Source organism: Phoca vitulina, unplaced genomic scaffold, assembly GCF_004348235.1.
Source record: "Phoca vitulina isolate PV1807 unplaced genomic scaffold, GSC_HSeal_1.0 scaffold8, whole genome shotgun sequence".
In the NCBI taxonomy this organism is placed as follows: domain Eukaryota; kingdom Metazoa; phylum Chordata; class Mammalia; order Carnivora; family Phocidae; genus Phoca; species Phoca vitulina.
In genome coordinates, this window is record NW_022589711.1 from 55,965,595 (window position 1) to 55,989,224 (window position 23,630).

The 23,630-nt window shown below is 50.7% G+C and overlaps 1 protein-coding gene across 3 annotated transcripts; it reads left to right on the forward strand.

Moving 5' to 3' along the window:
* The first annotated feature begins 318 nt into the window (after positions 1-318).
* BCL6 (BCL6 transcription repressor) lies at positions 319-22,296 on the forward strand. 3 transcript variants are annotated; one of them, XM_032406925.1, is made up of 10 exons: positions 319-563; positions 11,138-11,176; positions 11,996-12,167; positions 13,709-13,930; positions 15,541-16,512; positions 16,876-17,060; positions 18,457-18,624; positions 19,701-19,831; positions 19,950-20,087; positions 22,029-22,296. In XM_032406925.1, the coding sequence occupies exons 3-10, from the start codon at positions 12,007-12,009 to the stop codon at positions 22,170-22,172; spliced, it is 2,121 nt and encodes a 706-aa protein (XP_032262816.1). In that variant the 5' UTR covers positions 319-563; positions 11,138-11,176; positions 11,996-12,006; the 3' UTR covers positions 22,173-22,296. The 3 variants fall into 3 exon arrangements, with proteins under 3 accessions (XP_032262816.1, XP_032262818.1, XP_032262817.1); XM_032406927.1 differs by lacking the exon at positions 319-563 and adding an exon at positions 5,835-8,487; XM_032406926.1 differs by lacking the exon at positions 319-563 and adding an exon at positions 8,502-9,974.
* Positions 22,297-23,630: the final 1,334 nt, after the last annotated feature.

Below are 23,630 nucleotides of genomic sequence, written 5' to 3' on the forward strand. Positions count from 1 at the left end.
ATATATAACAGACTTTTTCCAACGGGTCGAACCTCTCGCTCCCTTTTGTGTATTTAGCTCGAGGAGCTGAGTTTATGGGTAAGAGAGGAGGAATTAGCCCCAGACCCCGGGAAAGCAAAGCGCACTCCCCCTCTTATGTCACCGAATAGCAAATTAGTTCTCAGAATTCCAGAGGCCGAGCTTTGCTACAGCGAAGACGCCGACGTCACAGAGGGGGCGCCCACGTGACGCTGGCGGAGCAGGCCGTACCATCGTGCGGGGCCCCGGGAGGGAGGGACGCCGTCTGGCCCCTCGAGCCTCGAACCGGAACCTCCAAATCCGAGACGCCCAGCCGCTGAGGACCTCGAAATCTTCCGGGAACTGGAAAAACACCGTGGCTTTGAGGGCTTTCCATGGGCCCAAAGAGGCAAAAGTCCCGGAGAGCTGACACCGAGTCCTCCCCTGCCACGTAGCAGTGGTAAAGTCCGCAGCTCAAATTCCGAGAATTGAGCTCTGTTGATTCTTAGAACTGGGGTTCTTAGAAGTGGTGATGCAAGAAGTTTCTAGGAAAGGCCGGACACCAGGTGATTATTGCTGTTGCTGCTGCCGCTGCTGCTGCTGCCGCCGCCGCCGCTGGTGCCGCTGGTGCCGCTGCCGCCGCCGCTGCTCATGATCATTATTTTACCTTTTAATTCTTTTTTTTTCCGCTCTTGCCAAATGCTTTGGCTCCAAGTTTCCTATGTGTATCTATTGATATAAATGTATATATTTATTTATTCTAGCTGTCAGGTGTTAAAATAAATGCCGAAGATTAGTCCCACGTCTCTCCCACTCTAGGATATAGATTTTTATATATTTATTATTTTATTCTTGTTGTCTTTGAGTGCATCGGCCGGTTTGGGGAGGCTTTTGCCACCCTCCCTTGTGTTGTTTTGGTTTTGGAAAAGGAGGTGGAGGAGAGGAAGGAGGGGAATTAGGGGGCGGCCGGAGCCCAGAGGACGAGACAGTGTTTGGGGGGTGCTCCGGGCAAGTCTGGGGGCTGTCTGGCCCCAGACGACGGAGAGGACGCGCGCTCGCGCTCTCGCTCTTTCTGCTGCTGCTTGCGTACGGCTTGTGATCTCGCTGGATTCGGGCGGCTGTGTTTTTTCCCTCTTTTCTCGCTTGCAAACTGCCTTCCTCGCTCCCTCGCTTCTGCCTCCCCTTCCCTCCCTCCCTCCTCCTCTCCCTCGCCTCTCCTTCCTTCTCCTCTCCCGTCCTTCTTGGTGACTCCGGGAGGCGAGGAGGGAGGCTGCCCGCTCGCTCGCCCCGCTGGCTCCCTTCCACCGGCCTCGCTCCTCTAGATTCCCTGCCTCGGAGCCGAGATTTGGGAGGAAAAATGCAAGCGAACTCCTCGGGTTTTGTTTTTCTCTCCCCCCCCCCCCCAAGCCCAGTTGAAGTATCGTTTCTACTATTTCCTTTTAGAGCCGCGATCTTCCTAACGAGATCCGAGTGTTTTGGTGTCCCCTTACCCTGTGTTTTGGGGGAGGTTTAGCTTGCCTGGGGGCGGGGATGTTGAATACTTTGAAAATTATTCTTTCTTGGTTGCAGTCGAGGGAGTCGGGAAACCCCGCGCGCTCCCTCTCCCCATCCTGAGGAGAGAGGCTGGTGGCGGGACAGGGATTTGGGGGGTGGGTGGCAAAGGGGTGCGCGTTTGCACCTGCGGTGCCGTTTAGCGTGCGGGGACTCCGGGAACCTTCACAGGACGGCCCAGCCAAGCGGGAAGGTGGCGGGATTTCTGGCGGTCGCGGTGTTTGTGTTTTGGGCGCTGCGTGACTCGGTGTTAGCTCCCAATGGCTGTTCCCCCGCCTCTCCTAAATTTTGTCTTATTTTTTCCCATGGTGCGAGCTTTGTAAAAAGACAACTGCAGACCGGAGAGTAGCCGACGTCAGGCTTCAGGTTCCCGAGGTCCTTGCACGGGGCGAGGGGAAAAACAAACAGCCCCAGCCCGCGTTCCTACGTGCAAGACCCGGGAGGAGAGAAGGGCACGCTGTGGCCCTGGATGAGGGACCCGGCGCGGGAGGAGGGGGCGCGGGCGCGAAAGGGAGATCTTTGTGAGTGATTTTGCAAAAACGGATTGCGAGGTTGGTTGGATTTGCAACCTGTGGCTCTCCTCGAGGGAGTAAGAATGGGGGAAGGCGGCGGCGGCGGCGGCCCGGGGCGGGAGCCGGTGGGGAGTTGGAGCCTCGGAAATGGGCTGCGCTCTTGGGCAGCGGGAGCTAGGGGCCACCCCGCTGCGAGAGGTAGTGACCGTGGTCAGTGTCTTGAGAACTGTGGATTGCGTTGCCTTTATGATGCCGTGTTATTGGAACTCTGGCGAAAAATGGATCTAGTGTTACAATAATGAGTTTTAAAGGTCCCCCATGGAAAACAAAAACACAACCCAATAGATTAAAAAAAAGAAGAAGAAGAAGAATGAAAAAGACCCCTTTTATGGGGTGCCCCCCTTTGCAGTGCTTAAGAGGTGGTGGTGGGGGTCCAGCAGCTGAACCGGGAGAAGGACCCCAAATAGGGTACTGAAAGTCCAGAGCTGTTACTGGGTTCCTGACCACCACAGAGAGCTGGTCATCTCCCCCACCACCAGTAGCCACAGGAAACTGATTTAATCTTTTATGGATTTTTTTTCCCTCATTCAGTTTATAGTTTCCAGGAGGAAAATCTTGTAACTCTACTTTTTTTTTAAGTAAAGTATCAATAGATGCTTTTTTTTTTTTTTCTGTCAAAAACAAAACAAAACCAAACCAAAAAACCAAAAAACTGGGGCAGGACAGAGGGAACCAGGGAAAGGGCTGTTTAGAAATACAGTTTGTGGCTCTGAGCAGTGCCACCAGCTTCCTCTACAGAGACTGCCAGTTTCCCTTTTTCTTTGCAAGGTGTGTGTGGTTTTAATAAATAACTTAAAAAAATAAGAGGGGGGCCGGCAAGACCTGTCAGGAGACAGGTATCTATTTTGCTCACTATTTACTACCAAGAGCCTTTGGCACTGGAACAGAGCCTCGTAAATCTGCAGCCCAAGTTGAAGTTCATCTGGCCCTAGTCCACATGCTATTCCTGGAGGTAGCAAACATGAGCTCAAAGGAATGAGGTGAAATCACATTCTTGCTTTAAAATATATACCTTTTGGGGGGGGTATGGAGAAAGAATATTGTCTCTGGGGGGAGGAGGAAATGGAAAGAGAGCACTAGGAGATGGGCATTCCCTTGCTAAAATGACTCCAGTTGGGTCCTCAGGCTGAAATAGAAACCTGTAGATGGGAAATATTCCCCCTCCCCCCACTTATAAATAGAAGTTTCCAATATCCTATTTGGAAGACTTTCCAATACTGCAGGCCCAAGCACTGGCTGATTTTTAAGGGTCTGTTGATAGTGACAATAAGGCCAGAAGCTGTTGGTAAACTGGGCAGCTTGAAGGAGAAGGAAGCCAGAAGAGGGAATTCTCCAATTGGCCTTTTCTTCTGTGCTCAATTGTGAAGGGTTTTACCCCATGCTTTCTTGAAAAGACTCTCCAATTTATTCTGGGTTTGCTGGACAGGGATGGGACTCTAAACTCTTAAGCTGTCGTTTGCTGAGCCTTGAAGAGTTCCAGTTATTGGTTGAGTAAATGGTAGCCAGGACTAGATGTCAAAATCCTTCCTTCCCTCTCTCCCCTGCCCAGTAGCCACACTCACAACCCACTTTATTGTGAAAAACTTGAAGAGATTCAGAGGAGGTAGTGCGGCAGCGCCACCCCTTGGTGGGTGAAACTCTATTTGCAAAAGTCAAATATTTGAAAAACATTGTGAAATGACCTTATGAGGATTTTTTTTTCTTTAGAAAGGGGAGATAAAACTAACTTTAAAAAAAGAACTTTGTAGTTGATTTCTCAAATGGGGTGGAAAAGCGTTGCTTTCCAGCTAGGAGAGTGTCATAAGAGGCAAAGAAGTTCGAGTGTGTGTGTGTGTGAGTGTGTGTTTGTGTGTGCGCGCGCGCGCGCGCGCGGTCGGGGAGGATTGCCTAGTTGGCTTGAAGTAGGTGAGTTCTCCAGACGGAGGTAGCCTCCTTCCCCCTTGGACTTGACTTCTCAGAGCACCTGAATTCTGTTACTAGTCTGACACTGAGATAAGGAGGAATGTCTCGGTGTAAAAACAAACCAGTGATGGGAAGTCCTGTAGTTTTGCTGTCGGTGATAGTGGTGTCTACTGGGGGGCTGGGTTGGGGACGGAGGTTTGTGGCGTGGGGCAATGGTAGGCTGGTCCGTAGCTGCGTTTGGAGCCTTCTGGGAGTCGAAGTAGTGTGGCGCGTGCCGGCTTCCTGCACTGCGCAACAAGTGGGAATGCCGCCGCAGTGATCCGAGCGAGGGTGCTGTGTAGTGGCGAAGCCGGCCCCTTTCTCTTCGCCCCACTGGAAGCCAGGAATGGCTCTTCCCAGTTCTCCCCGCCTCCCAGCCTGTGACCAGCAGCCCCGCCAAAAGACAAAACTCAGCCCCCCTTTCCCCACCCTCCGCCTTTAGCGAGCCCTGTAAACCTGGGCGGAACCCTGCCCTTGGCCTCCAGGGCCCCCTTTCTCCGTGGGGATCAAGAGTTTATTCACGACTTTCTTTGCTGGTCAACCAGTGTTTGGCAAGAAGCTCTGCTAATACCTTCTGCTTTTTGAAGACAAGCGCACCCTTTCCTTCCCTTCTAATACATTCAGCCTTTCGGGCTGGAAAAATCAACGTATAATACATGAACCCTGCTCCAGAGACCGCGTTGTGGTTACTAGAGGAGTGAGCATCGGGAAGAACGGAATTACATCCAGTAAATTAAATGTTTTGCAGCGTTGCTTATAGAGGCAACCTCCTCCCGCTAACAGATCCAAAAAAAAAAAAAAAAAAAAGTGGGGGGGGGCAGTCGGTTGTGGAAGGCTGTGGCTGCGCGGTGATTTTCGAACGGACTGAGTCTGCCACCTAGTGGTAGATCCTAGCAGAGTTCCCCCCCCCCCCCCCCCCGCGCCTGGGGCGGTGGACCGACCCTGTCACCTTCGGATCTCCAAGTATCCCTACCAGGTGCTAGGGCTGACAGAGGAGGGCAACATCCAATGAGGATGACATCTGACCTCCAAAATTTTGGTAAGGTGGATGAAAATTCGGAAGCCTCTAGATGCTTGCCCTGTCCACGGTCGCTCAGCGAGCGGCATGTGCCTCCCTAAGAGAACCTTAGTAAGATAACCCGTTTTGAACACACTATCTTTCTGTCACTGTGGCGTCTCCCTGGGTGAAGTGGGTAGTGGGAGGGACGCTTGGAGGCTCTAGGACATAAAACTTTACAGTTGAGAAAACAGGTGGCCTCATGAGGGGGGCCTGTTGCTGGTGAGTTAGTACCCTAACTGGGACCAGATTTTTACCTTCTGAATTCCAGGCCAGTGACTTAAAGTCAAAGGCGAGTGTATCTCCGCTCCCTTGAAGTATCTAAGAGAAAGGAGCAGCAGTAAGAGAGACCCACGATTTTAATGTCTCACATCAGCGTAGCTGGGAACAGCTCCCCAGATGTCTTGGAGGAATTCTAGAAAATATGGCATAAGATTTTCAGTGACAGATACAGGAAGCCTACCGCAGTGCTGAGGGGTGAAGGTCCCAGATCTTGAGGGGTGTGCCTGTGTTAATGGATGATTAAATCCCAGTCCCTAGACTTGCAGAGCCCGAGGCTCACATTTGGATTCTGAAATCACCCTCTTCCCCTTCCTTCCAAACTGCTTAGTGGCTTGGCGAGAGATCAATTGTTGTGTGTGTGTGTGTGTGTGTGTGTGTGTGTGTGTGTCGGGGGGGGGGGGGGTGGGGGTCATATGGACAGGCAGGGTGTAATCCTCATAGAATTTGGGCCACAATAGCTTCTTATTAAGCAAAGTTTTATTTTTTCGGAGTTCAAAACTTAAGATGGCAAAGGCGCGTAGGGGTGCCGGCGACCCCTAGCGACGACCGCCGGCGCGCACACTCTTGGGAGATGCTGCGGTCTCCACCGCCCTGGTCCGAGGAAATCGAGTTCAGCCTCTCCCACTGCAGGAGCAGTCGGAGGCCGCGTCGGAGAAACGCGCCTCTGTTCGGGTTGGAAACGAATCTGGGGATGTGTTTGAAGAGTGGTCAAGTTTGACTCATCGCTTTCCAAGGACAGTTAGTGCCTTCCATCTTCATTAACGTGAATAAAGACCTTGGCTGACTTTTGTCCAGATCGGATTTTTAAAGGCATTGTTTGGTTGGGGACATCATGCCGCTCCCCTCCCCCGGCAGCCTTTTTGCAAAGGCAGAGCCCAGTCCAGCCCGGATGGCCGAGATATCTTTGCTCGGGGACGTGGTTTGCTGGCATTGTCTGCCGGCTCTTTCTGGAAGGCTGTCGCGAGCTGGGCGCATGGGGAGCGTCCCTTCTGCAGCTCCTCTTCAGATCTTGATGATAAAACACATCCCTCTATTTTATTGCATTTCCTAGAAGCTTGCAGGCTTGAAAGAGCTCTATTGGCAGGAAACGTGATAGAAATAAAGTCAGGACATAATGTCCCCGAACACCTCGGTCACCCAAAGCGACTGCCGAGGCTACCGCGTTATCAAATTCGCTTTCATTTATTGTCGTCTCCTCCGCCCTCCCGCCCTCCAGTCAAGAGAGCGAAGAGTGTTTCACCCTTAAAACAAAAACAACGGCGCGGTTTAACCCCACCCCCTACCGCTGGACCACCGTGGCTCAACTGGAGCAGCTAGTTAGCTGAGCCGCTGCGCAGAAAGGGAGCGCTCCGGCAGGAGCCCTGATGCTGGTTTCACTACGGCAGCTCCAGCCTTATTAAAATTCCTAGTTCCTACCCCTAAACAGTGCTTTGCACTTCCAGATTCTTCTTTGGATTTCTCGGCGAGTTATTGGAGTTATTAGATTACCAATAATCCAACGGCAGGCCGGGATTAGAGAAGGGACGCGGTGGGTGGGGGGGGGAGGCTGTGCGAAAGGCATTCTCCAAATCTGGAGACTGTGTCTAAAGTAGGTCAATGGGAAGGAGAGGCGGGGCTACATGCGGGTTGTCGGTTTCAAGCCTTGATGGAGGGCTCTCTCTAGTGTTTAGCAGCGGTAAGACATGATTAGGTTTGAGCTCCCGGAACCACGGGAATCCTAATTTCCATTAAGTGCATGTACGTAATTTTAACTTCCCTTCCTAGATACTCACCCCATTCCATATTAAATTTCAACCTTCGCTTTCACCTTTATTCCACCCGGCGAAGGGGTAAGAAAGTCTCAAAGTATGACTTTATGAGGCCGACGAGGCCCAGTCTTTACCGACGGCCCTGACCCCGCCTCCGCCGCTGATGGGATGCGCGGCGCAGTGTGACGCCACCCGCCACTTTTAGGACTGGACTGCGGCCTTAGGCGCTGAGTCTTTCGAGCCTCCCGCCCCGGAAAATTCCTCTCGGAGCCCACTACTAGGACCAATTAGGAGAGGGCGCCCAGGGGTTATAATTCCAAGGAAGGCCCAGAGAAAGCGAGGCGTCCTTGGAGCGCGCCCGTGCGTGCTCGGGTCAGCGCCCCGGCCTCTGCGGAATCCTTACCGGGTCTCTACGGTTTCGGGGAAATCGGATTCCGAAATCCCGAAACTTGGCCAGGTTCGGCCTGGGAGCTCCTATTCTAAAGACTTTGGGCGGAAACCGAGGCTAGCAGGGTTCCCCGACTTGCCAACGTAGGCGGAAGGGGCTTTCGGTTTGGTTTTCCTACAAGTCGTCTGGCGCGCGCTGGATGGAGACCCTCAGCCCTAGGGACTCCCATCTTTTTGACCTTGACGCCTGACCCAACCACCCTCTTAAAGGGGGCGGAGGCAAGCTAAAAGCAAAAAGCAAAAATAAATAAATGACGCATTAGGCAAACAGAGGCTAGAATTGGGCAATTTGAAGTCATAAAATGAACCTCAGATTGGACCCGAATTCCTAGGTTCTAGACTGACTCTGCTACTAACTTGTGCGACTTTCCCCATTTATAAAAACTGTTATGTGTAAGGGTTGGCCCGGGTGAACTGAGTACTCGATCGGGCGCCGGCGAGGGATTTAGGGGAAAGTGTGCCTATTCCCCGCGAGCCTCCCCGGGCGCGCCCCCCCTCCCCCGGGTGAATCCCCGGCGGCCCTCGCGGCGCAGGCGGCGATCCTGGCGGCCGTCGAGGGCCGGCAGCTTCCTGGAAAGTTACTTCTCTTTGGAGCCGGCGATAGGCAGAGTGTTCTGTGAAATCCGCTGAGCTGAGATCGACTACATTCCGGGAATGAGAGGGCTGTGCCATTCCCCTCACTACCCCCTGCCTTGACGGCGTAACAGGAAAAAAAAAAAAAAAAAGCACACACAATGTTAGCTACCGAAGTGCTCGAAACGTTTTATTTGAATGTAGCCAAATTAAGGGCTGCCACGATCTCACCACGGGGCCTCCGACGCGCCTGCGGGGGCTTCGCGACAGATGGGCAGCGGTGCCCGCAGAACGCCCGGGGGTGGGCGGTCCCTGGCGGGTAGGTACGGTAAGGTCGGGGTGGGCGAATCTAGCCCGGGCTTGCCGCGGAGCGCAGGGCTCGGGTTTGTGTCCCTGTATGCGAGCGCGAGAGGAAACGGCTGCTTAGTGCCCGCCGAGTGGAGGAGCCAGGGGAAAGGGATGGATGGGGGCTTTCGTATTGGCTCACTCTAGCTCTTAACCTCGCCTCTTGTCCTTCTCTCACCTCTTTTCTTGTCTCTCCGCCTTCGTCTTCTGCTGTCTTCTCTTCCCTCTGCCTTTTTTAGAGGGAAGGGTCCCTCTTTTTTCTTCTCCAACTCCTTTAAAAGATCTGCCTTCTCCTCAAGGTGCCTAATTGCAAATCCAGAGATTTTTGAAAAGGCAGAAGAGAGAAAGTGTGTGGGTGGAAAGACCACGTTTAGGTCTGGCTTGATGGTTACTGCGGCTGGGGCAGGATTGGTGATCCCGAGAGTCCAGGTCTGGGCCCTTGCAGTTGTCAGTTTCTCTTTGACAGCCCTGCTCTCTTGGCAGGTGTTTTCGTGTTATGAGTATTGCGCGTGGCATGGGTGGGATGGCTGAAGCTAGGTGACGGAGTTTGTCCAGGACTTTGCTGGAGATTAGCTTTCAGTCTTGGGCGAGGCTTATCCGGTGGAGCCTCAGTGACCTTCTCAGTTAATCAGGGCTGTTATAAGGATCCCATACAGTAATGGTTGGGAAAGGGCTGAGTGGTCTGTAAGAACCAAAGCAGCTGCTAGGTGCTTCCACACTTGCAGCATCTAGAGGGAGGCATGGTTTCCCACATCCACCATAACACACACTCACTAGCTGTGGCGCGCCTCCGAAGCTAGAGCTAGCTGAAGAAGGAGTGGACTTAATAGGGATGTGGACCTCAGCAGATGTGCATTTGTTTTTGCCCAAGCCGGGCAGAGGCGGAGGATGAAAATGGCCCAGCCCCAGGGCCAGGCTGACAAGTAGACCCCTGGGAATGGGGAATGTTTTGCTTGTTTGTTTCAATCTGCATATGGAATGAGTCATTGCCACTTGCCAAGGTGAAATGGCAAATCTGGGCTTCCCATGGTTCCAAAAGTCTGTGACTGGGAATTCACAAGCGAGCTGGTGGTTGAAGCTGGCTAAAGGACAGCCTTAGGTATTCCAGAAGTGTTTAGGGATGTCTTTCATGGGGGAAGAGGAGATGGTTTATAAATGAAGCTCTCATGTGTCTTCAGCATTCTTTTTCAACAGAGACAATCACTGAACTTTGGTTAGGACCGATCTAGTGTATCTCTCTTTGCCCATCTTGAGTTAGGATGGGAGAGGAGGAAATAGGTTCTTTTGTCTCTTTCTGTCCTCTCCCTTCAGCCATCCCCTTCCCTCATCCTCACTCACTCACATGCACACACTAACCTTGAAGCCGATGGGATTGAGTGACTGGCACTTGGGACCACAGAGAAATGTCAGAGTGTTTGGTTACAGACTCAAGGAAACCTCTCATTTTAGAGTGCTCATTTGGTAAGATTCAGCAGACTGGAATGGGGGCAAAGTGTTTGTGTGGGGGAAAGAACTTAAAAATGAGATTCACCCACATTAGGGTGCTGTCTTGCATGTTCTACAGCACGTAGGCTGATTTGGAAAAGGGACAGGAATTTGAGCCAGAAGACCGAGGGCTGGGCCACTAACCATCTACGTGGCCCAACATGACCTCCCTGGCCTCAGGCCCCTTTACCCGGAAAATAGCTCTAAAGAGCTATGCTTTAAAAAAAAAAAAAAGGTGGGGGGGGAGTGGAAGAGGATTCAGATATTGTTTTGTTTTGCAGCCTACATGTGATCATAAATGAGAGTCTTCCACCTGTGCTTTGAAATTATTTTGTTTTAGAGAAACAAAAATTTGGAGCGGGTACATAACTTCCTGAGTGCTCCCTGGCCAGTTCTTAGCTAAAGCACGCAGTTAAATCTTTGACCAGCAGGGGGAGCACAAACTTGGAAGTTTGTAGCCTTCTATCTAGTCTTAGACCCAGGAGGGAAAGAAGAGGAAACTTTGAAAAAGGCAAAGATACTCAAGGAAAGCATAGACACGCCATCTCTGGGTGTATTCTGCAGATCCTGTATTTAGTCTTAAATGTTCAGACAATCAGGAATTACTGCCTGGCTTTTTGTCCTACCCAAGCCACTTGAACCCCTGAGCCTCAGTTTCGTCACCAGTGAAATAGGGATAGTAGACCTTGAGAAATCATTCTAAGACTCGAAAGATAATATTTTAGCAGGTTTTGGAGATTGTCCAGAGTTCTTAGGCCCCTGAAGGACCATTCTCATTAATATTGAAAGAACCACTTTTCTTCTATTTTTCTTTCCCATGAACACAAGTGGCCTTTGGATGGTATGCATTTTCTACTTTGACAAAGGAACTACATGTGTATGTGTACATATAATTAACGTATGCAGTTGTGTTCCCAGTACTCAGGGCAAAAACATGACTATCGCATAGCTTCGGGTGCCTGTTGTTGCCGTAAGAGCAGAGCTGGAAAAATGTTTGCTAGCTTGTGGTAAAACCGCTCCAGCTGGCAAGCTGCAGCTATCAAAGGAAAACTAAATACGTGTGTCCTAAAATAAGACTATAGTGGACAATCTAACATTCATGGAATCAATTTCTGTTTGCTTTTTTCTCTTCCCTGCAGATTTTAAGCAAAATTTTGGACTGTGAATCAAGGCATTGGGTAAGTAAATCTAATTATATACTTTAAAATTTTGTGGACAAACTGTTTCCTTTGACTTTGCCGATGCATGTGTTGCTGTGAACTTGGCCACTTTTCGTGAGATGAGAGAAAGGATGGCCGAGTCCCTCTCCCTCACCCATTTACCCCTGTGTTAGACTATCTTAACTGTGCTGTGATCATTCATACCCTCACTCATTTCTTGGTTCCGAGCCAATGTAGCCACCTACTATGCACCAGCAATGTGCCAGGAGCTCGAAGTACATTCAGACAATTGTAAAGCCTAAAAGAGGAAGAAACAGATGGTGGCTGGGATAATGAAATGAGATCCTGACGAGAATAGCTGCGATTTTTGAGAACCTGCTATGGACCAGGCACAGATCTCTAAATTTTACAACCACATAGGTATTACTCCTCCCATTTTGGGAAACCAAAGCCCAGGAACAGTAAACAATCTGCCCCAAGTCACACAGCTAGCAAAAGATAAAGCTGGCGTGCTAACCTTCAAATCGTGGTTTCTCACCCTCACTGCCTCTCCGCACTTGGCGGAGTACTGGGTATGTGGGAAAAGCACTCTACAAATATTCATTCACTTCCGCTTTCCCCGAAAGGGCTTTCTATTCCAACTTGTTAGAGAAAGATTCTTTTTCCCATCTTACAGATGTGAACAGTAGTGCCCAGAGATGGGCCCACAAATGGGTCAAAGACCCAACACAAGGGGCCTTGGTGTGTTAGCATGCTGCGCCACCTGTCTTCACAGCCCTGGTAGAGCAGGAATCAGGTTCTGAGAATGCAACAAGATTTTGACCCTTTTCTTTCCAGGTGAAGACAAAATGGCGTCCCCGGCTGACAGCTGTATCCAGTTCACCCGCCATGCCAGTGACGTTCTTCTCAACCTCAATCGCCTCCGGAGCCGCGACATCTTGACTGATGTTGTCATCGTGGTGAGCCGTGAGCAGTTCAGAGCCCATAAGACAGTCCTCATGGCCTGCAGGTGAGGGGCCGGGAGGGGAAGACGGTTGTATAGAAGGGCGTGATGGTGTGGGCAGGTAGCAAGGCAGATCGAGTGGGCCTTTTGCTGTGTTTAGAATTATGTCTCGTTTGTCTCCAGACTGCCAGCGCATGTGGCCTGGTGGAGCAGGTTCCCAGGAAATGAATGAATGAACACACGTTTGGAGAAGAAAGAGTTTCTGTTCTGTGGGAAGAGAGGGAGCAGAAATGGTAGACTGTCTCAAGAAAGGATGTGTTTGGAACAAACACAGAGAATAGCTTCAGTTAACCAGTGAAGAAAGGAGAAGTGAAAGGGGCTTTTTCGGTATTTGAAGCAAGTGAATTTGAAGTCTTTTGCCCTTTTACTCTATAACTGCATGTATTTTATCCTGTGGCTATCTTTCCATGGGTGTTTCAGGCTATGTGTGTAAGTTAGGGAGAGAGAGCCAGCCGATTCTTCCTATTTGTTGAGTATTTCAAGTTTTTGGAGCTAGTTCACATTACATCAGCTCCCTGAATCTCTGCAGTGGCCTTCCGTGTTATGGAGGCATAATTACTTCCCTTTGATAGACAATAAAACGAAGGTACAGATAGGTGAGCTGATGTAAAGTCGGGGGTCTCTACTGCCAGAAGAGAGCTTACTCAAGCTCTACAGCAAACGCCTGTGTTTTAGTAGTGACAAGAACAGAGGTTTACAGAGATATAAAAGTAACAGAAAATGCTAACCTAGAGCTTACTCTGTGCCAGGCATGCACGACCCTGTCAGGTAGACTCTGTTGTTCCTGCTTTGCAGGGAAGGAAACTAGGGTGCAGAGAAGTTAAGTAGCTTGCCCAAGGTTACACAGCTACTTACTGGTTAAAGTCTGGCTCACTTCTGGCAACCCATTCAGAAAGAGCAGCATTGAGATGCCAGCCGGAATCCTGACTTATAAGTGAGCCTTCTTTCCTCTACCAGACAACATGGTCCCTGGAGGCACAGCTTGAGGTTTGACTTGTGTCTCCTAGGAATACTGACCTTATGGAAGTCTGCGGACTTTTAGAAAATCAGTAGACTGTAGATGTAGGCACCATTTTATTTATTTATCGTCGATACCCAAGTTGCTTCTAAAAACAGACAATGACACTTTAAAAATAAGGATCATGTGTTGGAATAGGAAGAGAAATGCTTATCTCAAAGTTATAGACTAAAAATGGTTACTGCAAATGAGTGCTAAATTTCACTCTGGTAATCCATGCAGTTAAGACGATAAGGAAAATAGCTTCTGTGACTCTGAGAACATCATTTACCTTCTGATCTCGGTTCCCCCATTTGTAGAGGGGAGAGTGATAATATCTACCTTGCAAGGTTGTGAGGAACACAGGATAATGTATGTAAAGTGCTTAATGACTCTCTGGTATTTAGTAAGCTCTTCGTAAATGGCAGTTATTATTAATTGCTGTGGAAATTCTGGAGCGAGGCCCAGGGAAGAGGAGCTGAGCCTTGACACCAACTGTAATTGATCGCCAGTCCTGTCCGTTCTTGTGACACGTGTGTTTCTGTTATAGTGGCCTGTTCTATAGCATCTTCACGGACCAGCTGAAGTGTAACCTGAGTGTGATCAACCTGGATCCTGAGATCAACCCTGAGGGGTTCTGCATCCTCCTGGACTTCATGTACACGTCCCGGCTCAATCTGCGGGAGGGCAACATCATGGCCGTGATGGCCACGGCAATGTACCTGCAGATGGAGCACGTTGTGGACACTTGCCGGAAGTTTATCAAGGCCAGGTGAGCTGCCATGGAGGGAGAAGCCCTTGGGAGTGGAAGACATCTGAAATCCTTGATAATGCATGCATATCCTCTACAATATGCCACAGCCTACGTTTCCGCTAGCTTTTGCACACTTCTGCCTTCTTAATTCTTGCTCTGCTATCCAGATATGCCCTGTGCATTCATTCCCCTCTTGCTTTCTTCGTTCGTCGGATGGGCCCTTTCCTCCCACCCATCCCGCCAGGCCAAGCTTGGAAGCGGGCTCCTCTGTGGACGTTTTCCAATTGCCACTCTTCCTCCCTCAGCTCTCCCTCTGTATCCCTAAGCCATCTGCCTGTCCTTCAGACCTTCCTTCTATTTTCACTATTTGCATATGTGTTTTAGTTCTCCTTTAGACTTCTATTATAATGATTTGCATATGTGCCTTAGTTCCCCCACCAGACTGTGGGCTGCTTTTCTCATCTTTTATGTTGCCCCACTCCTACAAGAGAGGACATTTATTGAATTAAATTGAGTTCACTGGGTCTAATCCCGTCCTTGAAGGCCGGTCGGACATGACCATCATTTAAAGGGGGGAACCTGAGAGCCCACAAAGTGAAGGGCTTTGCTAAGTGGAACAGAAACTTGGGGCTTTACTTTTTTAGCACCATTTGATTCGGCTGTTCTAGGGTGATTGCCTCCCTTATGAAACAGGAGGGTTTCCAGCCTCTGTTTGATCACCTCCAGGAGCCAGGAACCCAGTGTTCCCAGAGCCGCACTGACTACCTCGGACCGTTAGAAAGCTCCTCTTGATGGCGAGTTGAAATCTGGCCCTCTTAACCTTCACTCATTGGTTCCAGCTCTGTTAACTGTGATCATGGTGAGCTGGCCTATTTTTCCCCCACATAACGTCCCTTCAAGTATGTGCAGTGAGAGCTTGTTGTCTCCTGTGGGTGATAATGGTAGCGAGGTCATCATCGCGGTCATTTTCGAGTACTTTCTCTGGGTCAGGCCTTGTGCTTGGAGGGGTGAAGCAACTTGCTCCAGGGCCCATTGCCGCTAAGTGGCCCAACTGGGATTGGAAAGCAGGTCTGGCTGCTGCCGGTGCTCCAAAGAAAACTCCTCCCAAGACTCTAGGCAGCTTACAGGCTGAGTCCCTTCTCCCATGGGCCACCAGTTTGTCTGTGACTCTCTGAACATGCATTGTGTAACTTCTTCTTTCCCTGAGCCTCCATTTCCATGTGTGTAAAATGGAGACAGTAATGCCTTTCTTCCTTTGCAGGATTTTGCATGGATGAACTAAGGGCTCTGAAAGCTTTACATTCTGTAATATCTGAAGAATTACAGATTCACGCACATATACACAGAATGTGGCTTAAACATGTGATCGCATGTCTAAGCGGGCACAGCTTGTGGGGCTGACTTGCTGCCCTTGTCTGGGTCCAGTCTCCCGCACTGCGGGCTAGCTTGCTAGATTTCTAGCATAAAAGCCTTGTGACTGCAAGGATTTCCCTATTCCAGAGCCACATCCCTCATGTCTAGCTGACCAAGCACAAATGTGGCTACATAACACCAGTGTCGCTCAGAAAGTCCTCTGTTCAACAGTTCTCATTTGGAGGCCCGGGTCTCCTCTCTGTTTTCTCCTGCAGTGAAGCAGAGATGGTTCCTGCCATCAAGCCTCCCCGTGAAGAGTTTCTGAATAGCCGGATGCTGATGCCCCAAGACATCATGGCCTATCGGGGTCGTGAGGTGGTGGAGAATAACCTACCGCTGAGGAACGCCCCGGGGTGCGAGAGCAGGGCCTTCGCCCCCAGCCTGTACAGTGGCCTGTCCACCCCGCCGGCCTCTTACCCCGTCTACAGTCACCTACCTGTCAGCAGCTTCCTCTTCTCTGACGAGGAGCTGCGGGATGCCCGGATGCCTGTGGCCAACCCCTTCCCTAAGGAGCGGGCCCACCCCTGCGATAGTGCCAGGCCCGTCCCTGGCGACTACAGCCGGCCGGCCCTGGAGAGAACTCCCAGTGTATGCCACAGCAGCATCTACTCACCCAAGGAGGCAGCCCCAGAGGAGACGCGCAGTGACATGCACTACGGCGTGGCCGAGGGCCCCAAGCCTGCCGCCCCCTCGGCCCGGAATGCCCCGTACTTCCCCTGTGACAAGGCTGGCAAGGAGGAAGAGAGGCCCTCCTCAGAGGATGAGATCGCCCTGCATTTCGAGCCCCCCAGTGCACCCCTGAACCGCAAGGGTCTGGTCAGCCCCCAGAGCCCCCAGAAGTCCGACTGCCAGCCCAACTCGCCCACGGAGTCCTGCAGTAGCAAGAATGCCTGCATCCTCCAGACCTCTGGTTCACCTCCAGCCAAGAGCCCCACCGACCCCAAAGCCTGCAACTGGAAGAAATACAAGTTCATTGTGCTCAACAGCCTCAACCAGAATGCCAAACCAGAGGGACCCGAGCAGGCCGAGCTGGGCCGCCTCTCCCCTCGAGCCTACACCGCCCCACCGGCCTGCCAGCCACCCATGGAGCCCGAGAGCCTTGACCTCCAGTCCCCAACCAAGCTCAGCGTCAGCGGGGAGGACTCCACCATCCCACAGGCCAGCCGGCTCAATAACATCGTCAACAGGTGCTTTCAGAGGGGGTCTGGGCCTGGGGTCAGGGCTTCCCACGGGGGTCACTTCTTCCGATGGACGCGGGGGCTGTGTCCTTTCTTGCCTGAATACTGGGTATATTATGGGTGTGGAGTAAGTGTCCACTGACTGAATTGGCCTCAGTAAGGAAGCATATTAACATCAGTGATCTCAGGGCATACACTGTTTGGAGGTGGGCTCAAGGATAACTTTGTGGCCCCGAATCCAGAGGGAGGTGGCCCAGCTCTGGCCTCTGGGTTCACCTGAGCATGGGAACGAAGGGGCAGCATCCAGGCCAGGTGGAGTGCTTTACCCTCTCCAGCTGCTGAGGCTCTCTTTCTCTTTCCTCCTGCCCACAGGTCCCTGACAGGCTCCCCCCGCAGCAACAGCGAGAGCCACTCACCGCTCTACTTGCACCCCCCCAAGTGCACGTCGTGCGGCTCTCAGTCCCCGCAGCATGCAGAGATGTGCCTCCACACTGCTGGCCCCACATTCCCCGAGGAGATGGGAGAGACCCAGTCTGAGTACTCGGATTCCAGCTGTGGTGAGTCCCTTCCCGGGGAGAAGGAAGGACCCTGCCTCTGCTCTGTGGGGTTTGCGTTTCCATTTCACTTATGCTCTTGTCACTGATTGGGAGAAGTCCCCGACTGGAAGGTCACTGGCCCTTAAAATCACCGGCCCGTCCCCCCACTCTTGACCTCTTGAATCAGGCTGATCTGAGCAAGGGATGAGGTATTGGAGTTAGTCTGGGGTAACAGAGAATGACCCCCTTTTCACCTGCACTGTAGCCAAGGTAGCCTGGGGGAGCGGCTCTAACTCCCAGAGCTTCCTCAGTCCCTCGGGACCCAACTGCCAGGACTGACCTGGGTCGGCCCCCCCTGCTGGGCCATGCGTTCTGTAAGGACAAGCCCCTGACCTTCCTCGTGCCTGTGTCTCCCATAGGTCCGAGGGAGTTTCTAACATGGAGTAGGTGCTCAGCTGACGTTAGCTGAATTAGGTTAGTTGAGCTGAATTATTAAACTGAAGTTTTGGACACTCTGTGATTGGCATCCCCAGTTTTTATTAGATAAGAAAGTCTGTCTTTTCCCTCAAGCTCTGGCTGCAGTAAGATAGCCCAGTCATACCTAATCGGGGGTGAGCCCCCGTGACATGTCATTCTCAAAATGTTCTAACAGAAGGGAAAAATCAGTTACTTACACCGTGAGATTTGGCACAGGGTTGTGGACGTGTAGTTGGGAGAGCAGGGACTGTCCCCGCCTGTCCCCCTGGCTATTTGCCTTTTCTCTGCATCCAGTCCCTTTTCTCTGGGCTGCCGTTTCTACTTCCATCCTTGTTGGCTCTCCCAATATCATAGAAGTGTTTGGGGGACATGAAATCCAGAGAGATACAGGGTGACCCTGTTCACGGTTACTTCCTCCTTCAATGGCCTCCACGTACCATTGGATTTTATACCTCACATTCCTAGAACACTTTGTGGTACACAGTGTGCTCCTGTGAGGTGGGCAGCCTGGGGGCTGGCTACCCTGATTTTGGAGATAGAGACACAGATAGGCTCAGAGAGGTGAAGGGTCTTGCTCGAGGGCTCCTGTGTATGGATGTAAATAAAACAATGAACTGAGAAGAAAAGTCAGTTCTCAGAGCTCTCTAGAGAAGGAGGAGCCCTGCTGAGCTTTCCTGAAGTTGGCCCAGGCCATATGGGTAGCTGTGGGTTTGAGCTTCCCCTCTGTACCTTAGTATTCAACTCTGTCCCCTTTCTCCTCCATGACGGAGACTCTAAATGCTCAGAAACATAAAACTCGCACAGGCCCGGAATGTCGGGTGGCTGGAGCTTGGGGGTTCCATATGGCCCTGAGGGCAACTGCAAAGGGGAGTGGCCTTAGAGCCCTACCTCCCTTCCCTTTCTAACGGTGGTGTCCCGTCCCCCCGCCCACCTCCGACAGAGAACGGGGCCTTCTTTTGCAATGAGTGTGACTGCCGCTTCTCTGAGGAGGCCTCACTCAAGAGACACACGCTGCAGACCCACAGTGACAAACCCTACAAGTGTGACCGCTGCCAGGCCTCCTTCCGCTACAAGGGCAACCTCGCCAGCCACAAGACCGTCCACACGGGTATGCCCCCTCCCCCCCCCCCGCCACAGCTGGGCAGGGTTCCTGGGAGCGGGATGGGGGGAGGACCCTAGAGAAAGCAGTGTGGGGCCTTGTTCCCCCGGCGGGCAGGGAGCAGGCCCTGCTCTGATCTGGATGTGGGCCTAACCCTGTCTTGTCTTTGCCTGGCGACTCCTCCACTCCCTGTGTTCTTTGTCTTTTCTCCGAGGCACTCTGTCCTGCTTCTCTAGCGTTGTGCGGCAGAATTGTTAATCCCAACGCACAAGCGAAGCAACCAAGGCTGAGAGAGGCAAAGTAGATAGGGTTTTTGTTACTCCAGAAAAAAAAATTAAAAGCCTCTTGATTTCCTCTCAGGGCTTGCTCCTTATCAACTCACATTCCTTTACCAGGTAGCTTCTAATAACCCGACTGTTGTCCACAGTTGACCCTCTCTTGGTGTCCATTATCCCAGAAACTTTCCACGAAGGAAGGCTCAGCCCTTCTATTGGCTTCCCCAGCCTGAGCATCTACTCTGACTCAGGCCCCAGGCTTCTTGCAAATGGAATCCAGCTGTCGTTCCCACAAGCAGAAAAGCATGTTTTTTCTAAAAGAGAAACTAGAGCAGCCTGATTGTCTCTTCCTGGTGAAGGGCTTGATTCCTGAATCAGTCTAGTCCTAGGGAAGAGCTGGAAGAGACTGACTCTGTCATCTAAATTCACCCCTCAAGTTCCGGAGAGGGAAACTGAGGTCCAGAGAAGGAGAGTGACTTGTCCAAGTCTGCAGTTAGATGATCTTAATGACATAGCTGTTTCAAAGGCCTCTTGGAACCTCCCCCCACTCCCTGTCCCACCCCCAGTGTTGTGTCCCCTCTGCCCCAGCCTGCTCCTTGACCCTGGCCGCCTGCAGCCTGTGGTGGTATGGTGTGTGCTTGGCAAGGGCAAGAAAGTGGTAGGCCCCCTGGATCCTCTCTCAGACATCTTCCAAAGGAGAGAAAGCTGAGGTGGCCCAGGAAGGGCAGTTTGCTCTGAGATCCAGGGACCCGGGACTGTGGAGACCTCCGTCAGATATAGCTTTCTTTGTTCCCTTTCTTTCGGGAATAGGTGAGAAACCCTATCGTTGTAACATTTGTGGAGCCCAGTTCAACCGACCAGCCAACCTGAAAACCCATACTCGGATTCACTCTGGAGAGAAGCCCTACAAATGCGAAACCTGTGGAGCCAGATTTGTACAAGTGAGCGGGGCCGTGGGGAAAAGATCCCTCGGCCTCTGTATGCTGATGAGGGGGCTCCCGGGGGAGGGGGTCACAGCCCACCCCAACAGAGCCTCTCATGCTTCGCTCTTCCATTCAGGTGGCCCACCTCCGTGCCCACGTGCTCATCCACACTGGCGAGAAGCCCTATCCCTGTGAAATCTGTGGCACCCGTTTCCGGCACCTTCAGACCCTGAAGAGCCACCTGCGAATCCACACAGGAGAGAAACCTTACCATGTATGTGAGCCTCTTGTGGCCATCCGCTGGCCTGGGAGGGGCTTGGGGGGGAGGGGCAGGCAGCAGAACTGTTTGCTCCAATCTCAAGCACACGGTGGGATGACCACTGAACTAATGGCCCTGAGACCTGGTTTAGGGCTGGTTGTCAGACACGCTGCTGGACATTGGCTGTGTCTCAGTTTGCTCATCTGTAAAGTGGGGATACTGGGCTAGGTGACCTGGGCCCTAAGAAAGAGTTCCAAACTATAGATACATTGATTTTGGAATCATTCATTCATTCCACACTAATTAGCTTCTTACAGTATGCCTCTATGCTGGACTAGCTGTCTACTTAAGAGGACCTAAGGTATTTGAGAAGGGGCAGCCATAGGAGTGGGAGGAGAATCAGGAAAATGTGGTGATATAAGAAAAAAAAGGCAGGGGCGCCTGGGTGGCTCAGTTGGTTAAGCGACTGCCTTCGGCTCAGGTCATGATCCTGGAGTCCTGGGATCGAGTCCCACATCGGGCTCCCTGCTCAGCAGGGGGTCTGCTTCTCCCTCTGACCCTCTTCCCTCTCGTGCTCTCTGTCTCTCATTCTCTCTCTCAAATAAATAAATAAAATCTTTAAAAAAAAAAAAAAAAGAAAAAAAAGGCAGGGAAAAGGCCATTATAAGAAGGAGCAGGTGGCCAGCTACACAGCAGGGTACCAGGAATGGGCCATTGGAATCCTAGTGTTCTGGAGGAGGGTTTCAGCCAACCATGGCTTGCGGGCTAATTTTTGAGCACTTCATGAGCTAGGTTTTAATATCTTTAAATGGCTACAAGATGGAGAAATAATATTTTGTGACATGTGCAAATTACATAAAATTTAATTTTCAATGTCCATAAGCAAAGTTTTATTGGGACACAGCCATGTTCATTTGTTTACATATTATCCATGGGGACTTTCCTACCACAGGGGCAGAGTCATCATTGTGATATATTCACTATCCGGCTCTTTCCCGGTTAAAAATAGTTTTCTATCTCTGCTATAGAGGGGAGAGATACTGGCCGGGCTGCTGGGATATCTGGTTCTTATTCTGACTCTGACACCAACCCTTTTTAGGGCCATAGGCAAGCCTGACCCTCTCTCGGGGGACCACAATTTTCTTTCTGTGTAAAAGGATAAGGATGCTGTAGGTGAGCAGTTTTCAGACTGGGCTCTTTCAGTCAACCCCACAGCCTCTTTTACCTTTTGAGTTTCTATTGAATTTGAAAAGAGAGTCCTACGGTTTATAGGCGTGGAAACCACTGTGTTCAATGACACTGCCCTGGTGGGTTTGTGGTATCACCGTCGATAGTGATGGACACAAGAACGAACCAATGAGTGGTTAACCCATATCACAAATGGGAACCTGCAAAATGTAGGTGTTTTCATCCACTTGTTTATCAGTCCCTGAGTGAGTATCTTCTCACTTGCTTTTTGTTCTTGGGCAAATTAGTTTTCCCCTCAATACCCTTATTTGCTCATCTGTAAAATGAGCCTGATAATAGTACCTATCCCACGGAGTCGTTGTATTCAGTTAACAAATTCGCTCAAGTGTCAGGATAGTCTTTGGCACACAGTAGAGTACAATAAATATTTGCTAGAAGTTTAGATGCACCAATGTCGAGTTAAGAGTGACCTGCAGAGCATGTCGACTCAGTCCTTCACTGAAGGGAAAGCCAAGGCCCATGGAGAGAAATGATGTGCTTGGCTGGGGAAGAGCAGGAGCAACACTTCACCGCTTTAGAAAACAGCGAAGGGACATTTGCACAAAGCTTACTTATCGCTTAGCTGGAGCCTGAATTCTTAACCTGGCCTTCCAGAGGGAAGAGCTGCCCAGATCCCTCACAGGGAGAATCTCCCTCTCTGGGTCTTCGAGCAATGATACGTTCCTGGGGTTGGTGACAGCTAACAGTTTGCCTCTGATTTTCCTTCAGTGTGAGAAGTGCAACCTGCATTTCCGTCACAAAAGCCAGCTGCGTCTTCACTTGCGCCAAAAGCACGGCGCCATCACCAACACCAAGGTGCAATACCGCGTGTCCGCCACTGACCTGCCCCCGGAGCTCCCCAAAGCCTGCTGAAGCATGGAGTGTTGATGCTTTCCATTCGAGTCCCTTCTCAGAATCTACCCAAAGGATACTGTAACACTTTACAATGTTCATCCCATGATGTAGTGCCTCTTTCATCCACTAGTGCAAATCATAGCTGGGGTGGGGGTGGGGGGAGGGGGCGTGGGGACTGGGGGCCAAGGCAGCTCCCCTTCCCCCACTGCCATAAAACATTAATAATATTGCTTCTTCTCCTATGTGTAAGGCAAACCATGTCAGCAAAAAGCAAAATCATTTTATATATCAAAGTGGGGGAGTATGCAAAAGTTCTGACTTGACTTGGTCTGCAAAATGAGGAATGTATATGTTTTGTGGGGACAGATGTTTCTTTTGTATGTAAATGTGCATTCTTTTAAAAGAAGAGACTTCAGTATGTTATCAAAGAGAGGGCTTTAATTTTTTTAACCAAAGGTGAAGGAATATATGGCAGAGTTGTAAATATATAAATATATATATATATAAAATAAATATATATAAACCTAAAAAAGATATATTAAAAATATAAAACTGCGTTAAAGGCTCGATTTTGTATCTGCAGGCAGACACGGATCTGAGAATCTTTATTGAGAAAGAGCACTTAAGAGAATATTTTAAGTATTGCATCTGTATAAGTAAGAAAATATTTTGTCTAAAATGCCTCAGTGTATTTGTATTTTTTTGCAAGTGAAGGTTTACAATTTACAAAGTGTGTATTAAAAAAAAAAACACAAAAAGAACAAAAAAAAGCTACCGAAGGAAAAATGTGTAGTTTTGTTCTAGTTTTCAGTTTGTATATACCTGTACAACGTGTCCTACGGTGCCTTTTTTCATGGAAGTTTTCAGTGATGGACGAGCGCGCCATCCCTTCTGAAGTGTAGGCAGACACAGGGACTTGAAGTTGTCGCTCACTAAGCTCTCTTTGGGAATGTTTGTCTCATCACATTCTGCGTCATGCTTGTGTTAGAACTACTCCGGAGACAGGGTTTGGCTGTGTCTAAACTGCATTACCGCGTTGTAAAATATAGCTGTACAAATACAAGAATAAAATGTAGAAAAGTCAAGTGGGCTCTTTCCGGAGGTCTTTCCTTGTGTTGGGATCAGGACTGGAATGGGTCTGGTTTCCTTGGCTCTGAATCTCGCGGGAGATGCTCATGGAGAGGAGTGGCTGCTGGGGTCTCGGGCAGGCTGAGGCTGGGGCTGGCTCCTGGACACTGGACAGGGACCCACTGTTGACTCCCAGACTGGGACGAGCTGCAGGCTCCAGACCCTGGTCGTGAGGAGCTCCGGCGGGGGGTGTGGGATGGACCACCTCTCACCTCTCTTTCTGGCTGGTTCTCGCTTCTGTCTGTTTTTCACTCAGAGCTCTAGGCTGAGCTTTCGTGATTTCCCTTCTCGCCCTTCTGACACGAAGGTATAGGCGTCCTTTCCTTCTCTGTGTCTTGGAGAATTTGC